Below are 19599 nucleotides of genomic sequence, written 5' to 3'. Positions count from 1 at the left end.
CTATTGCTTCATTTTAGCACCTATCTAAATGGCAGAAAGCAATGGATTCAATGATACTTTTAATACATGTATATTTACTAATTAGAAGAGCATCTATGCAGATCACAAAAGTAGGAGTAAATACATTTGCAAGACGTAGTATTCGTGTGGCCTAAATGCCTGGTACACAGACACATCCACGGTTCCTCACAGAAATTTAAAATTTCCAGGAACACAAGGTCCCATCTCTGCTCAAAGCAGGCAGTGTGAGTCTAGGTGTCCAACCATTCAGCAAACACCAAGGCGCTGGACACTGTGACGTAGACATTGTTTTCTTTCAGGAAAACAATCTCCCCACAATGTTAACATACTATCGTACTCAAAGAGTCATCTGGCAGGAAACAATTCTGGCTATACTTTAACCACCAAAGACTCATCACTGCCAGAGATAGTCTTAAAATCCTCAAACTCCCTTGGAATTCCCAAGCCAATAGAGTCAGCAGATTTGGTATTATTTATATATCTATCTGTAATTGTCCTCTTCCCCCTACTGCAGTTCTCATGCTTAGGAGACACAGCTATCAGTAGGGAGGATCTGAAATCCCCTCAGTTAAAAAGAACAAGTAACTGATACACTTAACATGGGTGAATCTCATAAAGTTCAATGGAAGAAATTCAACACAAAGGATTACATACCGTGTGATTCCATTCATAAGAAGTTCAAAAGTAAGCAAAGCCGGCCGGGCATGGTGGCCCACGCCTGTAATCCTAGCACTCTGGGAGGCCGAGGCGGGTGAATTGTTTGAGCTCCGGAGTTCGAGACTAGCCTGAGCAAGAGCGAAACCCCGTCTCTATTAAAAATAGAAAGAAATTAGCTGGAGAACTAAAAATATAGAGAAAAAATGAGCCAGGCATGGTGGCGCATGCCTGTAGTCCCAGCTACTCGGGAGGCTGAGGCAGAAGGATTGCTTGAGCCCAGGAGATTGAGGTTACTGTGAGCTAGGCTGACGCCACGGCACTCACTCTAGCCTGAGCAACAGAGTGAGACTCTGTCTCAACAACAACAACAAAAAAAGGAAACAAGGATTTATGCTGCAGACTATGTAAGCAAAGCACATCTGTGGTGAAGCATCAAGTCTTCATTCAAGGAAACTTGAATGGCATGTCCTGTCACTGCTGTCAGAACCCAGAATCCATGGCCATTCTTCCAGGCCCCTCACAAATACCCACCCTGTGGCCTGTTTCTGCCAACAACTGTCACTACTCTGCACTAGACAACGGCTGTCCTTCGGGGCCACCAGGCCAAAGGCAGAGAAGAAAGGAGCTGGACGAAGCCTGGGCAATACTGATAAACCACCTACCGGTATGTGAAACAACTTGGATTTTTCAACATTTGTTCACTTGTAGGAAAGAATTAGAATCAGCTTGGCTTTAGGTTTAATAGTGGATTAGTGCCATGCTGGAGAAGAGTTTCAAAAGCAGGGGCTTCTGCAGTGCGTCTGAAAAACGTTGCTTGTGTGAAAACGCCATTTTCTTCTCTTAATTTCTATAGCACTTTGGTGGAAATTGTTCTTAAGAAATCCCTCATATTCTTCCTCGTGCTTATTTTGTGTACTTTTCTTCACCTTAGATTTTCAGCACCCTGAGGACAGAAAAATGGGTTTTTTTCACCTTGCGTCTTCTCATTCCCCAGTGACGGCACACAGCTGGGAGAACGGAGCAGGCGTCCCCTCCTCCTCCTCGGCTGTGGGGAGGGACCTTGGAGGGTGAGGTCCGCGTCGCATCATCCATCGTACCTAATCGCATTGTCCTGAGCCTGAGCGTTGCCCCTTCTCTGACAGACGTAAAAGTAAATTGTTTAAAATTCAGGAAGACATGTCAGAGAAACAGAGACTAGGCGAAGACAGCCCTGTGGCAATAAACTGCAGACAGAGAAGGACAGAGACAGAGAGGTTCGGAAGGAGAAAGACAAGGTCGCCTTGCCCTCGGGTCTCATTAAGTGGAAATAACAGTTATAGGAGAGGAACATCTTTAAAGACATTTGGAAGTTTCCTGAGTGATCATGAAATTGCTGGTGGCACTGTGAGGTTTTCAAAATACACGGAGCGTGGCCTCGGAGAGCAACTGGATTGGCAATTAGGACAATGCACTGGCGTGGAGCTTTTCTTCCCTTCTTTAGCTCTGAGTCACAAGCTGCTGATTAAGAAATCAGCGACATGTCGGGGACTCGATGTTACCTGGTGGGCTAAAGCTCTTGGTGGTGATGACTCATAATATTGGTGTGTTCAAGATTTCATCTTTAACTTGATTTCCTGGGATGACTAGATGATAAACAACAAGATGGTTTATTTTATTCTTTGAGAGATCTTTTATATGGGGATATGGGTAATGCAGTAGAGCAAGAGAAATAAAGAGTTTTATCCTCTTGCGTTCTCCCTCCACCCCCAACCCAACAACAGCCATGTTGAGGCCAGTGGTCTTCACATACAGAGGGCTGTTCCCGGTAAGATGTGCACGAATCTATACTGGACAGGCCCCACCTGCACCCAACATCCTTGACGTGCAGTGACTGTGTCACAAGGTCCTGCAGGGCAGCATGGCAAAGATGTTTTGGGAACATGAACTCAGGGTCAAGCAGACCTTTTTTGACTTCTGCCTCTGCCCCTTACTAGCCTCAAGCAAGCATCTTAACCCCTCTGAGCCTCAGTTGCACTCAATAATTGTACCTACCTCATATGATTGTTGAGAAAATTAAATGAGATAAGGTATGCAAAGGCTCCTTGGAGTGTCTAGTTCCTGATGAAGAGCTAACAGAAATCAGCTAATCTTACCATTATTTTTATTAGCCTCTGAAAATGTCTTATGACTTAACCATCTGTCTTTACAGGGTATGAACCACTTTTCATTACTCCATCCAGGGAGAGAAGACAGGATTCCTCTCAATGAAGGAACACCACAAATGAGCTGGTCATATGAACTGATTTCTACCTGCATGCTTAGAAGAAAACTCTTTGATGGAGGCTAGTTAGGACCTGGCATGGAGCCACTAAGATCCTACAGAGGAGACACTCATTGTACATCATTGTATATGTGTGGTTCCAAAGCAAGTTAAGATCTTTGAAGAGTGGTGATCCATTTGTCTTGTTCTTTCTGTGGCTAGCATAGAAGGATCTCTTGGATTGCTACTGGGACATTGGCATAAAAATAGGAGGGGGCAGACACAGGGCAGTCAGTCCCTCTTCAATCTGACTTTGCATAATTGTTCACATAAAAGGGATGGAGCAGCGGTGGCCATTCACTGTGAAACTCTTGGCCTTTCCCATCCCTGATGAATAGAGTTATCCATCCCTGCTTACCAGGGACACTCTGGAGAGGGCACAAAGCATGAAGTCACTATCACTTCATGTGAATGACAAACACTCATCAATATATACAAACTACTTGGGCAAGCAGAATCTCGGTTGCCGGTTCTGGTCTGGACCCTACCCAGGGTCCTTCTCCAGGGCATCACAGACCAAAGTACTGGAGGACAGTGCTCATTGCCAAGACAAAATGGAAGGAGAAAAAGAGGAAGAAAAAAAAATTGCCGCATGCCCAATGAACATCTCCTTAAAATAAAAAGTCAAAAATCCATTTTTCTCAGCTACATATCAGCTTGGATCTTACCATCTTCATTTAGATGCCAAACTCTTTGCTTTTAAAAAATGGAGAGGTCAAGTTCACAAAGTTTACAGAATCTCTTCCTTGTCTTAGACCTGGAACTTCTTCATTTCTAGTCAAGTGGAGCAAGTAATTCCCAAATGGCAATGTTGAGTCCTGGGGCTAGTAAGAATCCCTTGGGGGACTTTTGCAAATTGCAGGTGGTGCCTTGTGCGCACCCCACGTGGACTGACCCAGAATCTCTAGTGTGAGTCCGTCCCTTGGAGCATCACTGATGATTGTCATGGGCAACCTGCCCTGGAACCCCTGGGATAGGCCATTTGCATGCCCAGGTTTACAGGGCCCGCATCTGAGTGTCTTGTTCATAAATTCGTGCTTTTCCTTATAACTTGCCATCAGCAAGCCTGCCCAGCAAGTTCCCAAAGGATAACGTGACACTGACAACCTGTCCCCTCTACTTGCCCAGCGTTTCCCCCCTGCTCCTCTGCTGGGAAACTGCCTTCCTCCTTCCAAAGTCCTAACACTTCCTATTAAATTACCCTCTACTTTGAGCTGTTTCTGAATCTCCCCCCTCTCAAAGTAGAATCAAGATCAAGCTGAAGACATTTTTTGGTTGAGATTCTTATATAAACAACTCGAGTTTGTCCTCTGGACATATTGGCTAAACAGCCAGAAAAAGAATCCCAGAAAAATAATCACTCCAATAAGTGCTTAGTAAAACCGAATAAGACCAAGGAGTAGATGCTTTAAAAAAATGTTGTATTTCAATTCTCTGTGTGTGTGTACATGTGTGTGTCTGTGTGTGTGAGTGTGTGTGTGTTGGAAGAAAGGAAAGATTTTTCAAATCAAATTTAAGCAAAGCAATAGATTAATTTTATATTCCAATGGGGGAAAAGCAATCTGATCTTGTATGTGGAAACCAGGGGAAAGACTAGTTTCTCATTTATCATTTTGAAAAGAGGCCAGGGGCAGGAAGGTGGGAGGAGAGGGGGGAAGAGGAGCAGGTTTCTTTTCTTAATCAGTTTTTAAATGGTGTAACATATATTGTCATGCCTAAATCTCCCTAAGTAATGTATTTTGGAGAAAAATCCATTTAACCTCCCTCTAGTCTTCCTTTGCTGGGAAGACAGATGTCATGGAAACCAGGCCTGTGCCTAAAGCAAGAGGTGGTGAAAATGATACAAGTATTTCCACGACTATTTCCACGACTCCGGAAGGAGACGTTGATCTCTGCACAGGGACATTTGTCAAGCGTCAGGAATTTTTCTTGGGCTAAGCTGCCTTCCCACCTACCCCAGCTACTCTCTGTCAATGCTCGACCCAACCTTCCGAGTTCAATTCAAAAGTGTCAGCCCCTCCAGAAGCTTCCTCTGCCCCCAGTTAGAAGACAGCCTCCTTCTATGGCACTTGAGCTCTCAGGCCTGAGTTGGAGCAGTGGTTCTCAACCCCTGGAGGTGATTTTGCCTTTCCAGAGACTCATGGCAATGTCTGGAGACATTTTTGGTTGTCACAAGTGGGAGGGAGATGCTACCGACATTTGGAGGGTAGAAGACAGGGAAGCTGCTAAGCAGCCTACAATGCACAGGGCGGCCCTGGACAACAGGATTACCCAGCCCCGACCGTGAAGGTAAGGCAGAGAAGCTTCCTGACGGGGATTCACTGCTTGCCCAGCTGCAGCGGTTGACACGGCTGCCCTCTCCCTCCTCCCCAGCTTTTTTCTTCCTTGGTTTCCAAGACACCACACTCTCAAGGCTCGGGTATTCTGCAACCTCACGGCCCACCCTCTTCCGTCACCAGTGCTGTCCCTGCCTCACCTCCCGACCTCTAAACATTGGAGGGTCCTTGGTATTTAACCTCTCCTCTCCCCAACCTCCCTCTCGTCAACAGACCTGCTACTCTCAAATTTACTTCTCAGCCTGGACCCTGCCCCAGAATTCTAGATTCACAGCTCTAAACAGCTGCACTTGGACGTCTCAAAGGCATCCCAAACTCAGCGTCTCCAAGACTGAGCTCCTGCTCTTTCCCCCAAAAACCTGCTCCTCCAACTCATCTCAGTTCATGGCGATTCCATCCGCCCTGTTGCTCAGGGCAATAACCTTGCAGTCATCCTTGACCCCTCTCTTCCTCTCAAACATTCAATCACTCAACCATCAAGTCTACTGGCTCCAAAGAGAAGCAAAATCTTTCCACTTCTCTCCACCTCCACCGCTGTGCCCCTGGCCCGGCCACCGCCATCTTTCCCACAGAGCCTGGCAGTCATCACCTGGCTGGTCTCCTTGCTCCTGCCTGTGTCCCCTTCTCAATGCAGGAGCCACAATGAGCCTCAGCAAATGCCAAGTCGGGTCATGCTGCACCTCCCTTCAGAACCCTCAGTGGCTTCCGTCAATCCCAAGGCAAAGGCCAAGGGCCCCATACAGTCCTACAAGGTTTTATGTGCTCCCTCTGCTTAAATCCCACTCTTCCTCCAGGGGGGTCTCCTGACCCTTAACCTGCTCCCCCTCCACTCTGCCTGGTGGCCTCCTTGGTCTTCCCTGAGTCCTCCAGGCACCTTCCAACCTCAGGGCCTTTGCCTCTGCTGTGCCTTCTGCCCAGCACGGTCTTCCCCTAAGTCCCCGTGGCCCGTGGCTTAGGGGACTTAGATCAACCCATCAACCCTTCAGATCCTCGCTCGCGACGAGGGTTAGTCCTCCCCTGCCCGCTTTTCACATTCCTCCCATGTCACGCTCCCAGGGGGCTGCAAGCTCTCTAGAGGCTGAGCTTGCTCTCTTACAGTCTCCGCAGCACGGCAGGTGACAGCCGTCCACAGGAAGGCCGGACGTGCCGGACGCCCAGGTGGACGGACGCACACGGCCTCCTGCTCGGGCCTCCGCCTGTGCCTCCCCGTGGGTCGGGTCGCTCGCCCGGGGCCGGGCACTGTACGCGCAGCCTCTGTACACCTTTGTCAGTTCATTTAGTTTATTAGGAACTCAATCACTTTTTAATTGAATATGCAATCGGAATGCTTAAAATATCAGAAGTATCTTCACCACGCAGAAGGCCTCATCCTGCTCTCCAAGCAGGTCTGTCCCTTTCCCAGGAGGCTGGCAGAGGCCACACGTCCCCACTGAGCGGCGCCGCGCGGAGGGCGGCGGTGAGCAGGGCTTCTGCGCCATCTCGTGGAAGGCCTGGGAACTACACCGTGTCCCCACGTGTGTTCCCATGCTTCTGTTAACTTGTGTCTCCTCCCCAGCCCAAAAAGCATACCTTACCCCCTCTCCTCACCAGACCTCCACTTCCCAAAGGCCCTTGGCTGGGAGTGGTTTAAGCTGGTGATTCTCACTCTTTTTCAGGAATAAAAAAGTCTTTCTGGTGGCTGCCTGGCATTTGACTTCTCCCAGACTGTCCTTTTCTTTGCAGAGTCCTTCAGTTCAACTCCCTAAATCAGGAAGCCCCGTGGGTAAGAGCAGCCGTCAGTGTCCAAAGGGGATTGTCATAAGAGGTACACTTTCAGCGGCACAGTGGGAGGCCAGCCCGCCCTCAGCTCACAAAACCCAACGCCCCCTAACCTGTTGCAAGTCCTGTAATCTGCCTTGTATTCCACTGTCAGAACCGGGTTGTAGATGTAAATGTTCCTGGGAGAGGAACGGCTTGATTTCTGATCATACCGACCCAGATGACCAACAGCCAGCCTACACGATGGAGCTGGAGGGCGAGGCCAGAGGAGAAGGGCCACCCACCACAAGAAGGGAAGGGACAAACCCGCACACCAAGGAGCAGGCCCGTGACAGAGAAAGGTCAGCTGAGCTCCAGGTTCAACTTCACACACGTGACAATTCCCCTGCTATTCACCCAGCCCTGCATGGTGCGAGCTCCCTGACTCCCCTCTGAGTGTCAGGGATTGAGGCTAGAGGGAAGGGCCCAGATCAGTCTTCATTTGTGAGAATTCAACATTCCAATAATGTATACAGAGATTCTATCACTCTCAAAACCTTCAAGCCATAGCAACTACAGCCACCAGAGGCTGCCTGAGAAAAGATGCAGAAATAGAACCATGATTTGTGATTAGCGGATGAGTTCTTTGAAAGAAGTATGCACTGCACTCCAGCCTGGGCAACAAAGCAAAGCCTCTAGTCTCTAAAACAAACAAACAAACAAACAAACAAAAGACATTCTGATACATGCTACCACATGGATGAATCTTGGAAATATCCATGCTAAGTGAGATAAGCCAGACACAGAAGGACAAATATTGTATGATTCCACTAAGGTACTTAGAAAAGGCAAATTCGTTGCACAGAGACAAAAAGTAGAACAGAGGTTACTAGGATCTATAGGGAGGAAGGAATGGTGAGTTAGTGTTTAATGAGTGCAGAGTTTAACTTTGAGATGATGAAAAACTCTGGAAATGGATTGTGGAGATGGTCACACAACATTGTGAATGTACTGAATGCCACTGAATTGTACATTTAAAAAAGATTAAAATGGTAAATTTTATGTTCCACAATAATAAATAGATCAATAGATAAATAATAGATAGATGGAAAATAGTGCTGAGTTACTATTCAAAGTCATGTCATTCTTAGCCCTAAAAAAAAAAAAATCAGTGTTTCTCCTACTGTTAATATATTATCTAGGCTGGGCGTGGTGCCTCACGCCTGTAATCCTAGCACTCTGGGAGGCCAAGGCGGGAGGATCGCTCATGGTCAGGAGTTCAAAACCAGCCTGAGCAAGAGCGAGACCCCATCTCTACTAAAAATAGAAAGAAATTAATTGGCCAACTAAAAATATATAGAAAAAATTAGCGGGGCATGGTGGCGCATGCCTGTAGTCCCAGCTACTCAGGAGGCTGAGGCAGGAGGAGGATTGCCTGAACCCAGGAGTTTGAGGTTGCTCTGAGCTAGGCTGACACCACAGCACTCCACCCAGGGCAAAGAGTGAGACTCTGTCTCAAAAAAAAAAAAAAAAAAAATTAAATATTTTCTAATTCTAAATTTGTTGAACTGTATATTTATTAAAATTTACTTGTGCAAAAAGTATGTTGGGTAGATGTGGTGAGTTAATTGGGGTAGTTTATTGATTATTGAAGCACAAAAAGAAAAAAACATTATAATCAATTCTCCCAAATACACCTTACAAAGCAGAAGAGAATTCTCCAGCTTCCCCCTGAGCCGATGCCACCCTGGACCAGCTCTCACCCCCACCAGACCTCAGCGGGGCAGGCAGCTTTTCTTCTGTAGCTCGATGAGAGAAGTCTCCGTGTTGTACTTTTTTCTTTTCCATTTACAGTGTGGAAGATTGGCTTTATTTCTTCCAGTTTTAATTGAGATGGAACATTCCAAGGCCAAGAAAATGTCACGCATTAGCTGATGAGTAAGCTAGACATCATGGGAATGACAGTTACGGGACACAGCTATTTGCCAAAAATGTGACCTATGGGACTTAAGGACCATGTCACGCTGCTCTGTTGGGTGGTTTTTATTTGGACGAGCTGAAATCACCAGTTTGGTTTACTTTTGAACAGAAAAATGTCCGGAGTATACTAGAGTATGCGTGGTGGTGGTGGAGGGGTGGGAGAGACACGTGCAGATGTGCACATCCACGTGCTCACGGCCACAGGGAAGGACGGAAAGAATGTCCCTTGTAATTTGCAGAGAACTCTGGAAATTACAAGAGGAAATAACCTATTTTCCCCAGCAAACAAACAGAAAAGGGACAATGAAATGCCCAAGTTATGTTTTTTAGCTAGAAGGAAAGTAAGCCAAGAGGACTATACCTTTGAAGACAAGTTACAGAATATGAATGTCTCCGCATAGGGCACTTACTCTATTTTCTCATCTTTTCCAGATCCTGCAGAAGTGCATAGTCAAGACTGAAAATATGAAAGGCCATAAAATAGAGATACAAATGGCTCTCTGGATGTTTGAGTCAGTCCTATGAGAAATCACGTTTGTGAGGACAGCCAAAAACGTGAAACACTAAGAGCAGTGGTAGAGCTTACATGTAGAAGCCAACTCCAGTGATAAACATTAATTAAGTACCGACCACATAAAAGATATTGGGCTAGTTGCCATACAATAAATGAAGGTTAAAACATGATTCCTGCCCATTGTAGATTATACCCTATTTGTACATTTTTTTAAAAATCTGGGCCGGGCGCGGTGGCTCACGCCTGTAATCCTAGCTCTCTGGGAGGCCGAGGCGGGCGGATTGCTCAAGATCAGGAGTTCAAAACCAGCCTGAGCAAGAGCGAGACCCCATCTCTACTATAAATAGAAAGAAATTAATTGGCCAACTGATATATATATATATAAATAATTAGCCGGGCATGGTGGCGCATGCCTGTAGTCCCAGCTACTCGGGAGGCTGAGGCAGGAGGATCGCTCGAGCCCAGGAGTTTGAGGTTGCTGTGAGCTAGGCTGACGCCACAGCACTCACACTAGCCTGGGCAACAAAGCCAGACTCTGTCTCAAAAAAAAAAAAAAAAAAAAGAAATAGCCAGAATGGCTGGAGTCTCAAGAACAGGGTCATTATGTTGCCCACTCTAAGCCAAAGTTAGCAAAACTCCATTCTAAGAACACGGGAGTCTTCGTGCCCTGGGGTCCCCTGAAGTCAAGGGGAGAGCAGCCCCACGGTGGGGCGGGGAGGCTGATGGACCACGAGGTCTGTCTCTCTCATCACCAGACATAGTGCTAGAGGCGCAGCACATTGCTGGGTTGTCAGAGCCAGATATTTTATACAGGACCCCTTCCCATGCGCCCCCCTTCCTTTCCCACCTGGCCTGAACCCCCTGTCCTTCCTGGCTTCCCATTAAAGGTATTCTTCGATCTCACTCAGACCTTTAGTCTTCAACATACTCTTGTTCTCAGATTCATTCTAGGTACTCTGAGAGATGACAAGGCCCAGAAAGAATATGGCCATGAGCATTGACAAAGTGGCAAGGCTACAAAGAGTACTGGGGCTGTAATAGGCTTTTATACACAAAAGCTTTGAAAGCTGGAGCATAGAGTTATTTAGACGACACAGCGGTAGGTTTTTAATTGAAGTATTTTGGTGAAGACTACAGAACTTTGCATTTATCATAGAACAAATCTTTCACAGCTGTGTCTTCTAACAGCTATGAATTTTTTTTCTGCATGGGAAGTTGGGAGTGGTACACACCCTCCCTGTGAACCTCCATCCTCTGCCTCTCGCACCTTTTTTTCTTAGTATGACTATGATCATTAAGAAAAATCAAAGTGAGTGACTTACATGCTACATGTTTCACGGGGTAGTACAGACTCTTCAGAAAGAAAAAAAAAGTTTGTGGCATTTAAAACATCAATAGATGTAAGGCACATAAACAAAAGTTTTCTGGGGTCCTCAATACTTTTGTCAATTTCTCTCAGAGCATAAAGGAGTCCTGAGACCAAAAGGTTTCAGAACTGCTACTTTAATCAACATATGAAAAATCGTACAGCTAAGAAATCCTACGATCATATAGTATTGATAAAGTATCTGAAGTCCCTAAAATCTTCTCAGCATGTGAGAGTTCATACAAGTTTAAAAAAATAAATAACAGCAAAAACAACCACCTATGAATGTGAAGAAAGTGGGAAAATTTTGAGCCATGACACACCCTTTAGTTAACAGCAAAGAATTCACACTGGAGAAACTCCACAAACGTGGTCAATGCGGAGACATCTTTACGCGTAGCTTGCCCCTGACTGAACGTGAAGGAACTCGCGCTGGCAAGAGCCCTGCGAAGGCAGACGGTGTAGCTCATCTGTAGGTGTATTAACATCTCGTCCCTCTCAACATAAGAGGACACATTCCAGATTGGAAACCTGTAAACGCACTAAATACGGAAAAACTTTCAACATCAAAAAATTCATACTAAAGAGAAACTGTTTTTATAAAAGTAATCTGTGCAGAAAAATCTTCACGCTGAGATCCCCTTTTATAGAATAACCAAAAGGTCACACAGGAGAATAACCTTTCTTCACACAGAACTGAGAGCTAATCTAAAAAGGAATCACCAGACAGGAGAAGTTGCTTCTGAATCAATTGAATCCCACTCAAAGGCAACGTAACTTAAAGGGATCACTAAGTGCACGAATGGGGAAGGCTTTGCTGACACAAATGTGCATTATAATTTTAACATTTTAATTCACTCAAAAGCAGTTACTGGACGCCTACTCCGGGGGACACGCATGCTCCACATTAAGGCACTTGGTTTACGAAAGTGATTCTGATATGGACAGGCTCTTGCAGCCTTCATGCTTGCATGTGGACCAATCAGAAGGGAATCAGAGTATTTTGTCAGCTTGAAGAAAATGTATTTTATTACTAAAATCAGGCTATATATCTGTATATAACCTGATTTTATGTTGTGTCATAAAAACCTTTCCATGACAATATAGACCTGCCTCATGCTAACTCACTTATGTGGTGTGGTAGAAATATTAAGCTACCAATGTTTAATAAAAGAATAATCTGACCAAATTCAATAAAGAGAAATAAGGCGCAATTATTGGTTTAAGTTAAGGCAAAACACACAGAAGCTGCCAGATGTTTATGTAAAAATAAATACCTGGTTTTGTTAGTTACAGGACTGCATACAAAGACATACTTTCTATAAAAGTGTAAGTTAGTATAAAGTTACATACACCCAGCTTTGCCAGAAACAAACACTGACTGGCAAAGGCAGGGAGAGGTTAGTTTCTGAGATACCACGGTATGATAAAACTTTTCTTTCCACAGTCATTGGATTAAATGTTAGCAAAGAATTTGTATATTTTACTGCTGCTACGATGCAGATTCTCATCCACGAATTTTGATGTCAAATTTTAACTGACCTTCAGTGAATATTTTAAGTGTAGAAAATTTTATCAGCACTGCCCTTCAAATGCTGACAGCACAGCCTTCTGTGCAGTCAAAACCAAAAGGGAGGAATGAAAAACGAGGAAATTCAGAAAGGATTAGGGCAAAGTTCGAATACAAGAATGGTAGGAAATCAAAGAGATTAGTAACAGTTTCTAGAATAAAAAAATTCCCTTCAAATAGATGGCTAGGGCAGGGACAGGGAAGAAAATTCCTCAAACTACTTTTTCAATACAAATTTCAGGAATGTCAATTAAGGTTTAATTTTTATGAGGAGAGATCTTCTTTAAAAACAACAACAAAAAACCATTAGTTTTAATATGAGAAACTTTTTTACATATCTTTATTTTTCAAACTTTCATGTCCAGTTACAAAAAAATAGTCCATACCATGTAGCTATGTAGCTTCTTTATGATGCACACATTTTCAAGCAGAAAACAGCAATAACCAAGAATACATTGGAAACGAACTCACAGTAAATAACCAATTTTACATGTAGAAAGGATGCATTACATTTCAGTGTGGCCCAATACGTACACTGTTGAAAAGTGGATCCCCTTTAGAACATCACAGATGTACATAATTCTTACTAAAAAAGGAACCCACAGAGATTTTTAAAAATTTGTTAAAGTTGTAGCATAGGGACTTATTATTTAAAAACTGTAAAGTCTTGAGTATTTTAGTGGCAAACAAAAAGTTATTCCGGGTTAGTCTATTTTTAAATATTGCTGAAAAAATTACAAGCTTTAGAGAACATCGTGGATATAAACTCCGCTATTTAAAAGCAAAGCAGTATTTAGAAAGTAGATACCACTTTCAGTTTTGTTGTGTCAGCAAAAACTTCTTAATGACCTTTAAGCTAAGATAAATATCGGAGGGTGGGTGGATGGAAGGAGTGGAAGGAGGAATGGAGGTGACCACAGTCTATGTGCTATAAACTGCTAAACTTGCTGTAGTATGAAATGTTTAAGAATTCTTCATATACCTGGTTCTTAGGAACCATTCTGTTAGGATCCACATCCTATTTTCAGATATGCATATTAGATTTAGTAATTTACTTTGAAATTCCTTAAAAGTGTCCTCCCCAAATATCTTGTTAAACAAACCAGTATTTCTTATATAACAGAATTATTAGTAATTGTTGCATGGTTTCCTTCAATTTTTTCTTCTTGAAAGCAGTATTAAAGGTGTTTTTGTTATTCGCTCAAGATTTTTTTGGCTTAGAGAGAAATTTGTTTGAAATGGGACTCTACTTATTTAATTTCATGTTCTACTGTGGCATTTGATACCGGCATCTGCTATTTTAGGACTGAAAGGAATTGTAAACTTTTATCATGTGAGAAGCAAAGGGAACTAGATATAGGTTAAACCAGCCTCATTAGATGTTTCTGGAAAAGCAGCAACTTTTACTCTGAACCGGTGATAAGCTACATATTCATCTGACATTATTTCAAGTCACAATTATCAGTATCTCTCCTGTGGAGCAATAAAGCTTTTCTTTCTAAATACCTTTGTTTGATCATTTGAAAGCAAATAATTATTGTAAAGACAAAGCATCAGAAACAAATTCTCTCCACCTACCCTGATTTAATTTTTAAATCACAGCATCTTGATATGGAGAAGTTCCATTTACTTTCTTTCATATTTCTATTTCTTTTTGGCAGTTATCTCAACTATTATTAAAATTTAAACTATGACAAGAGAAAAGCATTTAAACATAATACAAATATACAAGAATTCAAGAAAAGATGAACACAAAATAAACACTACATTGCAATGTCTCCAGATATGTTTGTGATGTGACCAAAACCTACACGGTCCTGGCTCCTCTCAGCATCCCACTATCTTACCCAGACTTATGTCTGCATCTTTTTATATATATGAATGATGCCTTTTGATGCCTAAAGTAACTGAGAATCAAGAAAATAACTAGTCTGACATGAAAAAATGTGGTGCCTATGATTTTTTAAGTCCTGATTTGAGCACATCTTAATTGGAGCAATATTACTCTTGATAATCCAGAATTAACAAAAGACGAGCAATACATATGAAAAGACTATGTATCATACAATGTTTTTGAATCACAAATAACTCCTACACTGACATAAAAACCCACAAATTAAATCTTAACTCACCCCATTGTAAAGTTAATTAAATTCTCATGTATCTTAGTGAGAAAGTCAGTATCAAACACATTGTGTAGAAAGATTACGACAGAAAGAATAAGGTGCTTTTTTAATAAGCTACCACCCTTGACAATCCTTCTCTCTCACTTACTCATACACACACCATCCCCTCAGTGTAAACTATTAAAAAAAAAAATCCTAATTTTGAAATGATATATATGATTAAATATCTAGACTAAAAGTAGAATAATATCTTGGAGTAGAATTTTTCATGACTGTGTTCATAAATATAGACAATGCAGTGTATACATGGTCAATGAAATAAAGAATAACTTTCTAACTTTTGTTTTTTAAATTCTACCCTAAGTTTCAGAATTGCTTCCATTTAATTTAGATATATTCCTAGTTTCAACAGCTAAATAGAAGACACTGAACATTTTGATAGTAAGCTACTGGAGACTAATTATCAACGGGTGCTACACTTGCTGTGTTTATCTCTGTTACTATTAAACCATAAAACCCTCTACTCCTATTTTGTTTCATGCAGCACCAACCAAACTTCATTTTTTTCCTAATAAAAAATAAATATATAAAGAAGACACTGACAGGCATATATTCACAAGATCTCAATTTCTTAAAACATAAGTACGGGTATATTTATTTCTCTCAAATGCATACAAGACAGTAATTACACAGCAACAAATCTTTTGTTCAACAATGATTTGATTCATAAGCATTTGAAATTTACATAATTTCACATTAATACCCTTGTATTTTTAAATACAGTTAAGTAAAAAAGCCCCCCAAATAACCAATTCTTATATTTCCTATTTATCCCTCTATACATCCAAACTTTAAAAAGTTACAAACTGAACATTATACAGAACATATAAATCATGTTTAAAAACTTGAGGTTTTAAAATCACTGTTTCCCCAATATGATTCGGAAAAATTCTCATACTGACAAGTACAGTCATAGGTGGTAAAGAAAATTGGAGGAGGAGAAAAAGAAAGAAGAGACAGACACAAGTTTGCTGTCTTAATATTTTACTAATCCTGTCAGTTAAAAATGGTGATGTTATGAGAAATAACATTTTAGATTTAATATGAGGAATGGAGTGTGCCCCACAGTTTGAGACAGGCATTTCAAGTATGTTCCTATTTGATCTGAGCTCACTGTAGCAAACAGATGCCAAAAGAGAATAATTACTTTCTTCCATACATTCGCTCAATGTCCGCCTGGTAATGTGTTTTAAGCTCTTTGCGTTTCAACTTGAAGGCATCTGTCACCAGACCAGTTTCAGGGGTCCATGGTTCAGGGCTCAAACGAATTTTTACTGGAATTTCAAACTTTTCCAGACTTGCTAAAATTATTAAAAGAAAAAAAAAAAAAAAAAAGCAAAGGCATTAAAAGTATACAGTGAATAAATAGTGTAACTTTCCCAGTCTCTGAGTACCTATTCAAAATGCACAACCAACAAAAGGTCCATAAATTTCATTTCTAAGCAATCTATTCCTCATGCTCGCTTCAGCAGCACATGTACTAAAATTGGAATACAGAGATTAGCATTTTTAAATAATAAATAAGCAATCTATCCCTCAAAAATACTAGCATAAGTAAAAAAAGATGTATTCTCATGTATTCAATAGCAAAAAACTATTTAACAAATCCCCACCAATAGCAGAATGAGTTAAATACAATATAGGTATAAAATGGGATAAACTTTTGTCATTAAAGTGAGTTAGATTTATACAGGTATCTAATATAGTCATGCAATGCTTAAAGAGAAAAGATATATCCTGGAGTCAGACGTGCTACCATTGCACCATGAGGTCAGTCGAGAAAAGATATATTCTGCATTGTTTGGTGATTTCGTCGTCATGTGAACATCACAGTGAACTTACAAAAACCTAAATGGGATAGCCCACTACACACCTAGGCTGTAGGGAGGGTATAGCCTATTGCTCGTGCACTACAAACCTGTACAGAATATTACTCTGCTGAATACTGTAGGCAATTGCAACACAACGGTATTTGTGTATCTAAACATATCTAAGCATATAAAAGGTAGTGTAAGAATCTGGTATTATAATCTTATGGGCCCACTGTCACATATGAAGTCCGTCATTGACCGAAATGTTGTTATGCAATGCATAACTGTATATTGATAGGTAAAAAAAAAAAAAAAAAGTTACAGCACAGGCTAGATAAATTTAAATACATCTAGATGTACAGGACGAGGAAAATACACACGGAGCTGAAAACCATGCACTTCTAAGGACAGGGATCTAGGAGAAAGTAAAAGAGAAAATTTTGCTTTTTCCTTTACCCCTATTTGTTTTCCTTGAATTTATTATAAAGAGTATAATTATTTCAGAAATTTAAAAAATCATAAAGTTTAAAGAGAATCTTGTCATTAAAGACTGTAAGCTGTAAGCTATGTGGAGATAGGATTCTTGCTCACTATTGTGTTCCTAACACACTGCCAGTAGATTCCTATTAAGACAAATGGAGGGAGGAAGGGAGGAAAGGAAAGCATCTGGGAGATGTTAAGAGGAAGATGTACTTTTGTAAAAGCGTATGCCCTTAGTAGGACTGACTTACTTTTCAAGTATTCATTCAACAAATACTTACTGAAAAAAATGACTAAGTGTAAAGTGCCATACTATATACATTCTTAAAAAATACAAAAAGGAGGCCGGGCGCGGTGGCTCAAGCCTGTAATCCTAGCACTCTGGGAGGCCGAGGCGGGCGGATTGCTCGAGGTCAGGAGTTCGAAACCAGCCTGAGCAAGAGCAAGACCCCATCTTTACTATAAATAGAAAGAAATTAATTGGCCAACTAATATATATATATATAAAATTAGCCGGGCATGGTGGCACATGCCTGTAGTCCCAGCTACTCGGGAGGCTGAGGCAGAAGGATTGCTTGAGCCCAGGAGTTTGAGGTTGCTGTGAGCTAGGCTGACGCCACGGCACTCACTCTAGCCTGTGCAACAAAGTGAGACTCTGTCTCAAAAAAAAAAAAAAAAAAAAATACAAAAAGGAACAAATAGTTGCTGCTCTCAAGCAGCATGCAATCTAAAAAGAAAACACAGGTGAACACCTCACCATAACAGCATAAAAAAGAAATGTGCTGAGAAGCAGATGTCAGTAAAGGAAAACCCAGTCCCTCCTTCCCCCACAGAGACACAGATTTAACAAATATACAGACCTATTTATTGGCTGTGTAAGAAGTTTGGAAACCAGTTAAGAGGTTCCTGCACTCCAGGACAGTATGAAACCAATTGCATCAAAGTCTGGTAGAAAAATATGCAGCATTCGCTTGCTAGAGCCCCTCCCCTCAGCACAGTGCAGAGTAATAGGGAAGAAAACCCAGACTTCTGATTACCCCTTGGAAAAGAAAAGAAGAGGAACAGAGATGTAATGTTCTGACTTCTGGGGTGTGAGAGACTGGTTTCTATCTAGCCTGAATTTAATGCACTGAAAGGAATAGGGCACCACATTGGAGTCTGTCAAGGACAAAGGTGACAAAATATACCAGAGGCTACAATATCACAAATAGACACTAGGTGGCACGCCAGTGCCATAGCTTATTTCATCACCAGTGAGGCCACAGTATCACAGGCACCAGGGCAAGTTTCTGAGTTGAAACTGGCAAACCTCTTCAATTATATTATACCCACAGACCCAGACCATACAACCCCAGAAAAGGCTTGAAATGGCGCCAGAATCTAGCAGCGCTGATTGGAGAAAGAATTCCCAATACAAAACCAGACCACAAAGACTGAGAAAGGTAGATGATTGTCCAAATGCTAAAGTCCCAACAAAAATTAAGACATAATAATGAAATAGAAAAACATGGTCTGTCAAAAAGATCAAATCTCCAGAAACCAATCCCCAAAAAATGGAGATATATGAATTACCAAAGAATTCAAAACAAGTTACTTGAGCAGGTGAAGGAGGGGATCTGTGAACTCAAAGATAGGACTCTTGAAATTACTAAGATAGAAGAGTAAAAAGAAAAAAAAAATCAAGAAAAATGAAAAGAGCCTAAGAAATCTATGGGACACTATCAAGTGAAAAAAAACATTTATTATAGGAGTTCCAGAAGGAAAAGAAAGAGAAAAGGGCAGATAGCCTATTTGAAGAAATAATGGCCAAAAACTTCCTATATCTGAGGAGGGAAATGGAAGTACAAATTTAAAAAGCTCAAAGAGCTCCACTAGGATAAATCTAAACAGAACCACACCAAGATATATTCATAATCAAGCTGACAAAAGCCACAAAATAATCTTGAAAGCAGCAAGAGAAAAATGAGTCATCACATACAAAAGAGCCCCCACTGAACTATCAGCAGGAAGCCTAAAGGTTACAAAGGAGAGGGATGATACATTCCAAATACGAAAAGAAAATACACACACACACATACAGCCAACCAAGAATACTATAACCTATTAAGACTTTCCCTGACAAACAAAAGTTGAGGGAGTTTATCATTACTAGACCTGCCCTACAAAAAAGGTTGAAGGGAGTCCTTCAAGTTGAAACAAAAGGACAATAAACAGTAACATAAAACCATAAAAAACTGCAAAACTCCTTGGGGTAAAGTTTAACAAATAGGAAAATACACAGCTCTGAAGTAATGTAATGTAGATGCATAAATCACATTTAAATCAGGTATGGAATTTAAAAAACAAAGGCATAAAAAGTAATTATAAATCTATGTTAATGGATATACAATAAAAAAGGTGATTGGTGTCATCGATAACAATGGAAGGGGCAGGAATGTCAAGTAGAGTTTTTATATGAGATGGAAGTTAAGCTGGTGTCAGTTTAAAACATTGTTAAAACTTCAAGATGTTTTATCTAATTGCATTGGTAACCACAAAGAAAGCATCTTTTTTTACATTTGCTTAAAATGTAAATTTACATTTTTCATAACCTTATATGACATACCGAAGTAGAATAAAAATGTATGCTTGTATTATACTTA

The 19599-nt window shown here is 41.4% G+C and overlaps 1 protein-coding gene across 1 annotated transcript in view; it reads right to left on the bottom strand.

Annotated features, from left to right (window-relative positions):
• Window positions 1-15218: 15218 nt before the first annotated feature.
• ACSL3 (acyl-CoA synthetase long chain family member 3) overlaps window positions 15219-19599 on the bottom strand; it is a 67504-nt gene continuing 63123 nt past the window's right edge. Inside the window, exon 15 of the mRNA XM_012741942.2 lies at window positions 15219-15967. Coding sequence (XP_012597396.1) covers window positions 15810-15967 — 158 coding nt within the window. The 3' untranslated portion in view covers window positions 15219-15809. The remainder of the gene's footprint in view (window positions 15968-19599) is intronic.

Source organism: Microcebus murinus, chromosome 8 (assembly GCF_040939455.1).
Source record: "Microcebus murinus isolate Inina chromosome 8, M.murinus_Inina_mat1.0, whole genome shotgun sequence".
Lineage (NCBI taxonomy): Eukaryota > Metazoa > Chordata > Mammalia > Primates > Cheirogaleidae > Microcebus > Microcebus murinus.
This window is presented reverse-complemented; position numbering and strand designations above follow the sequence as displayed.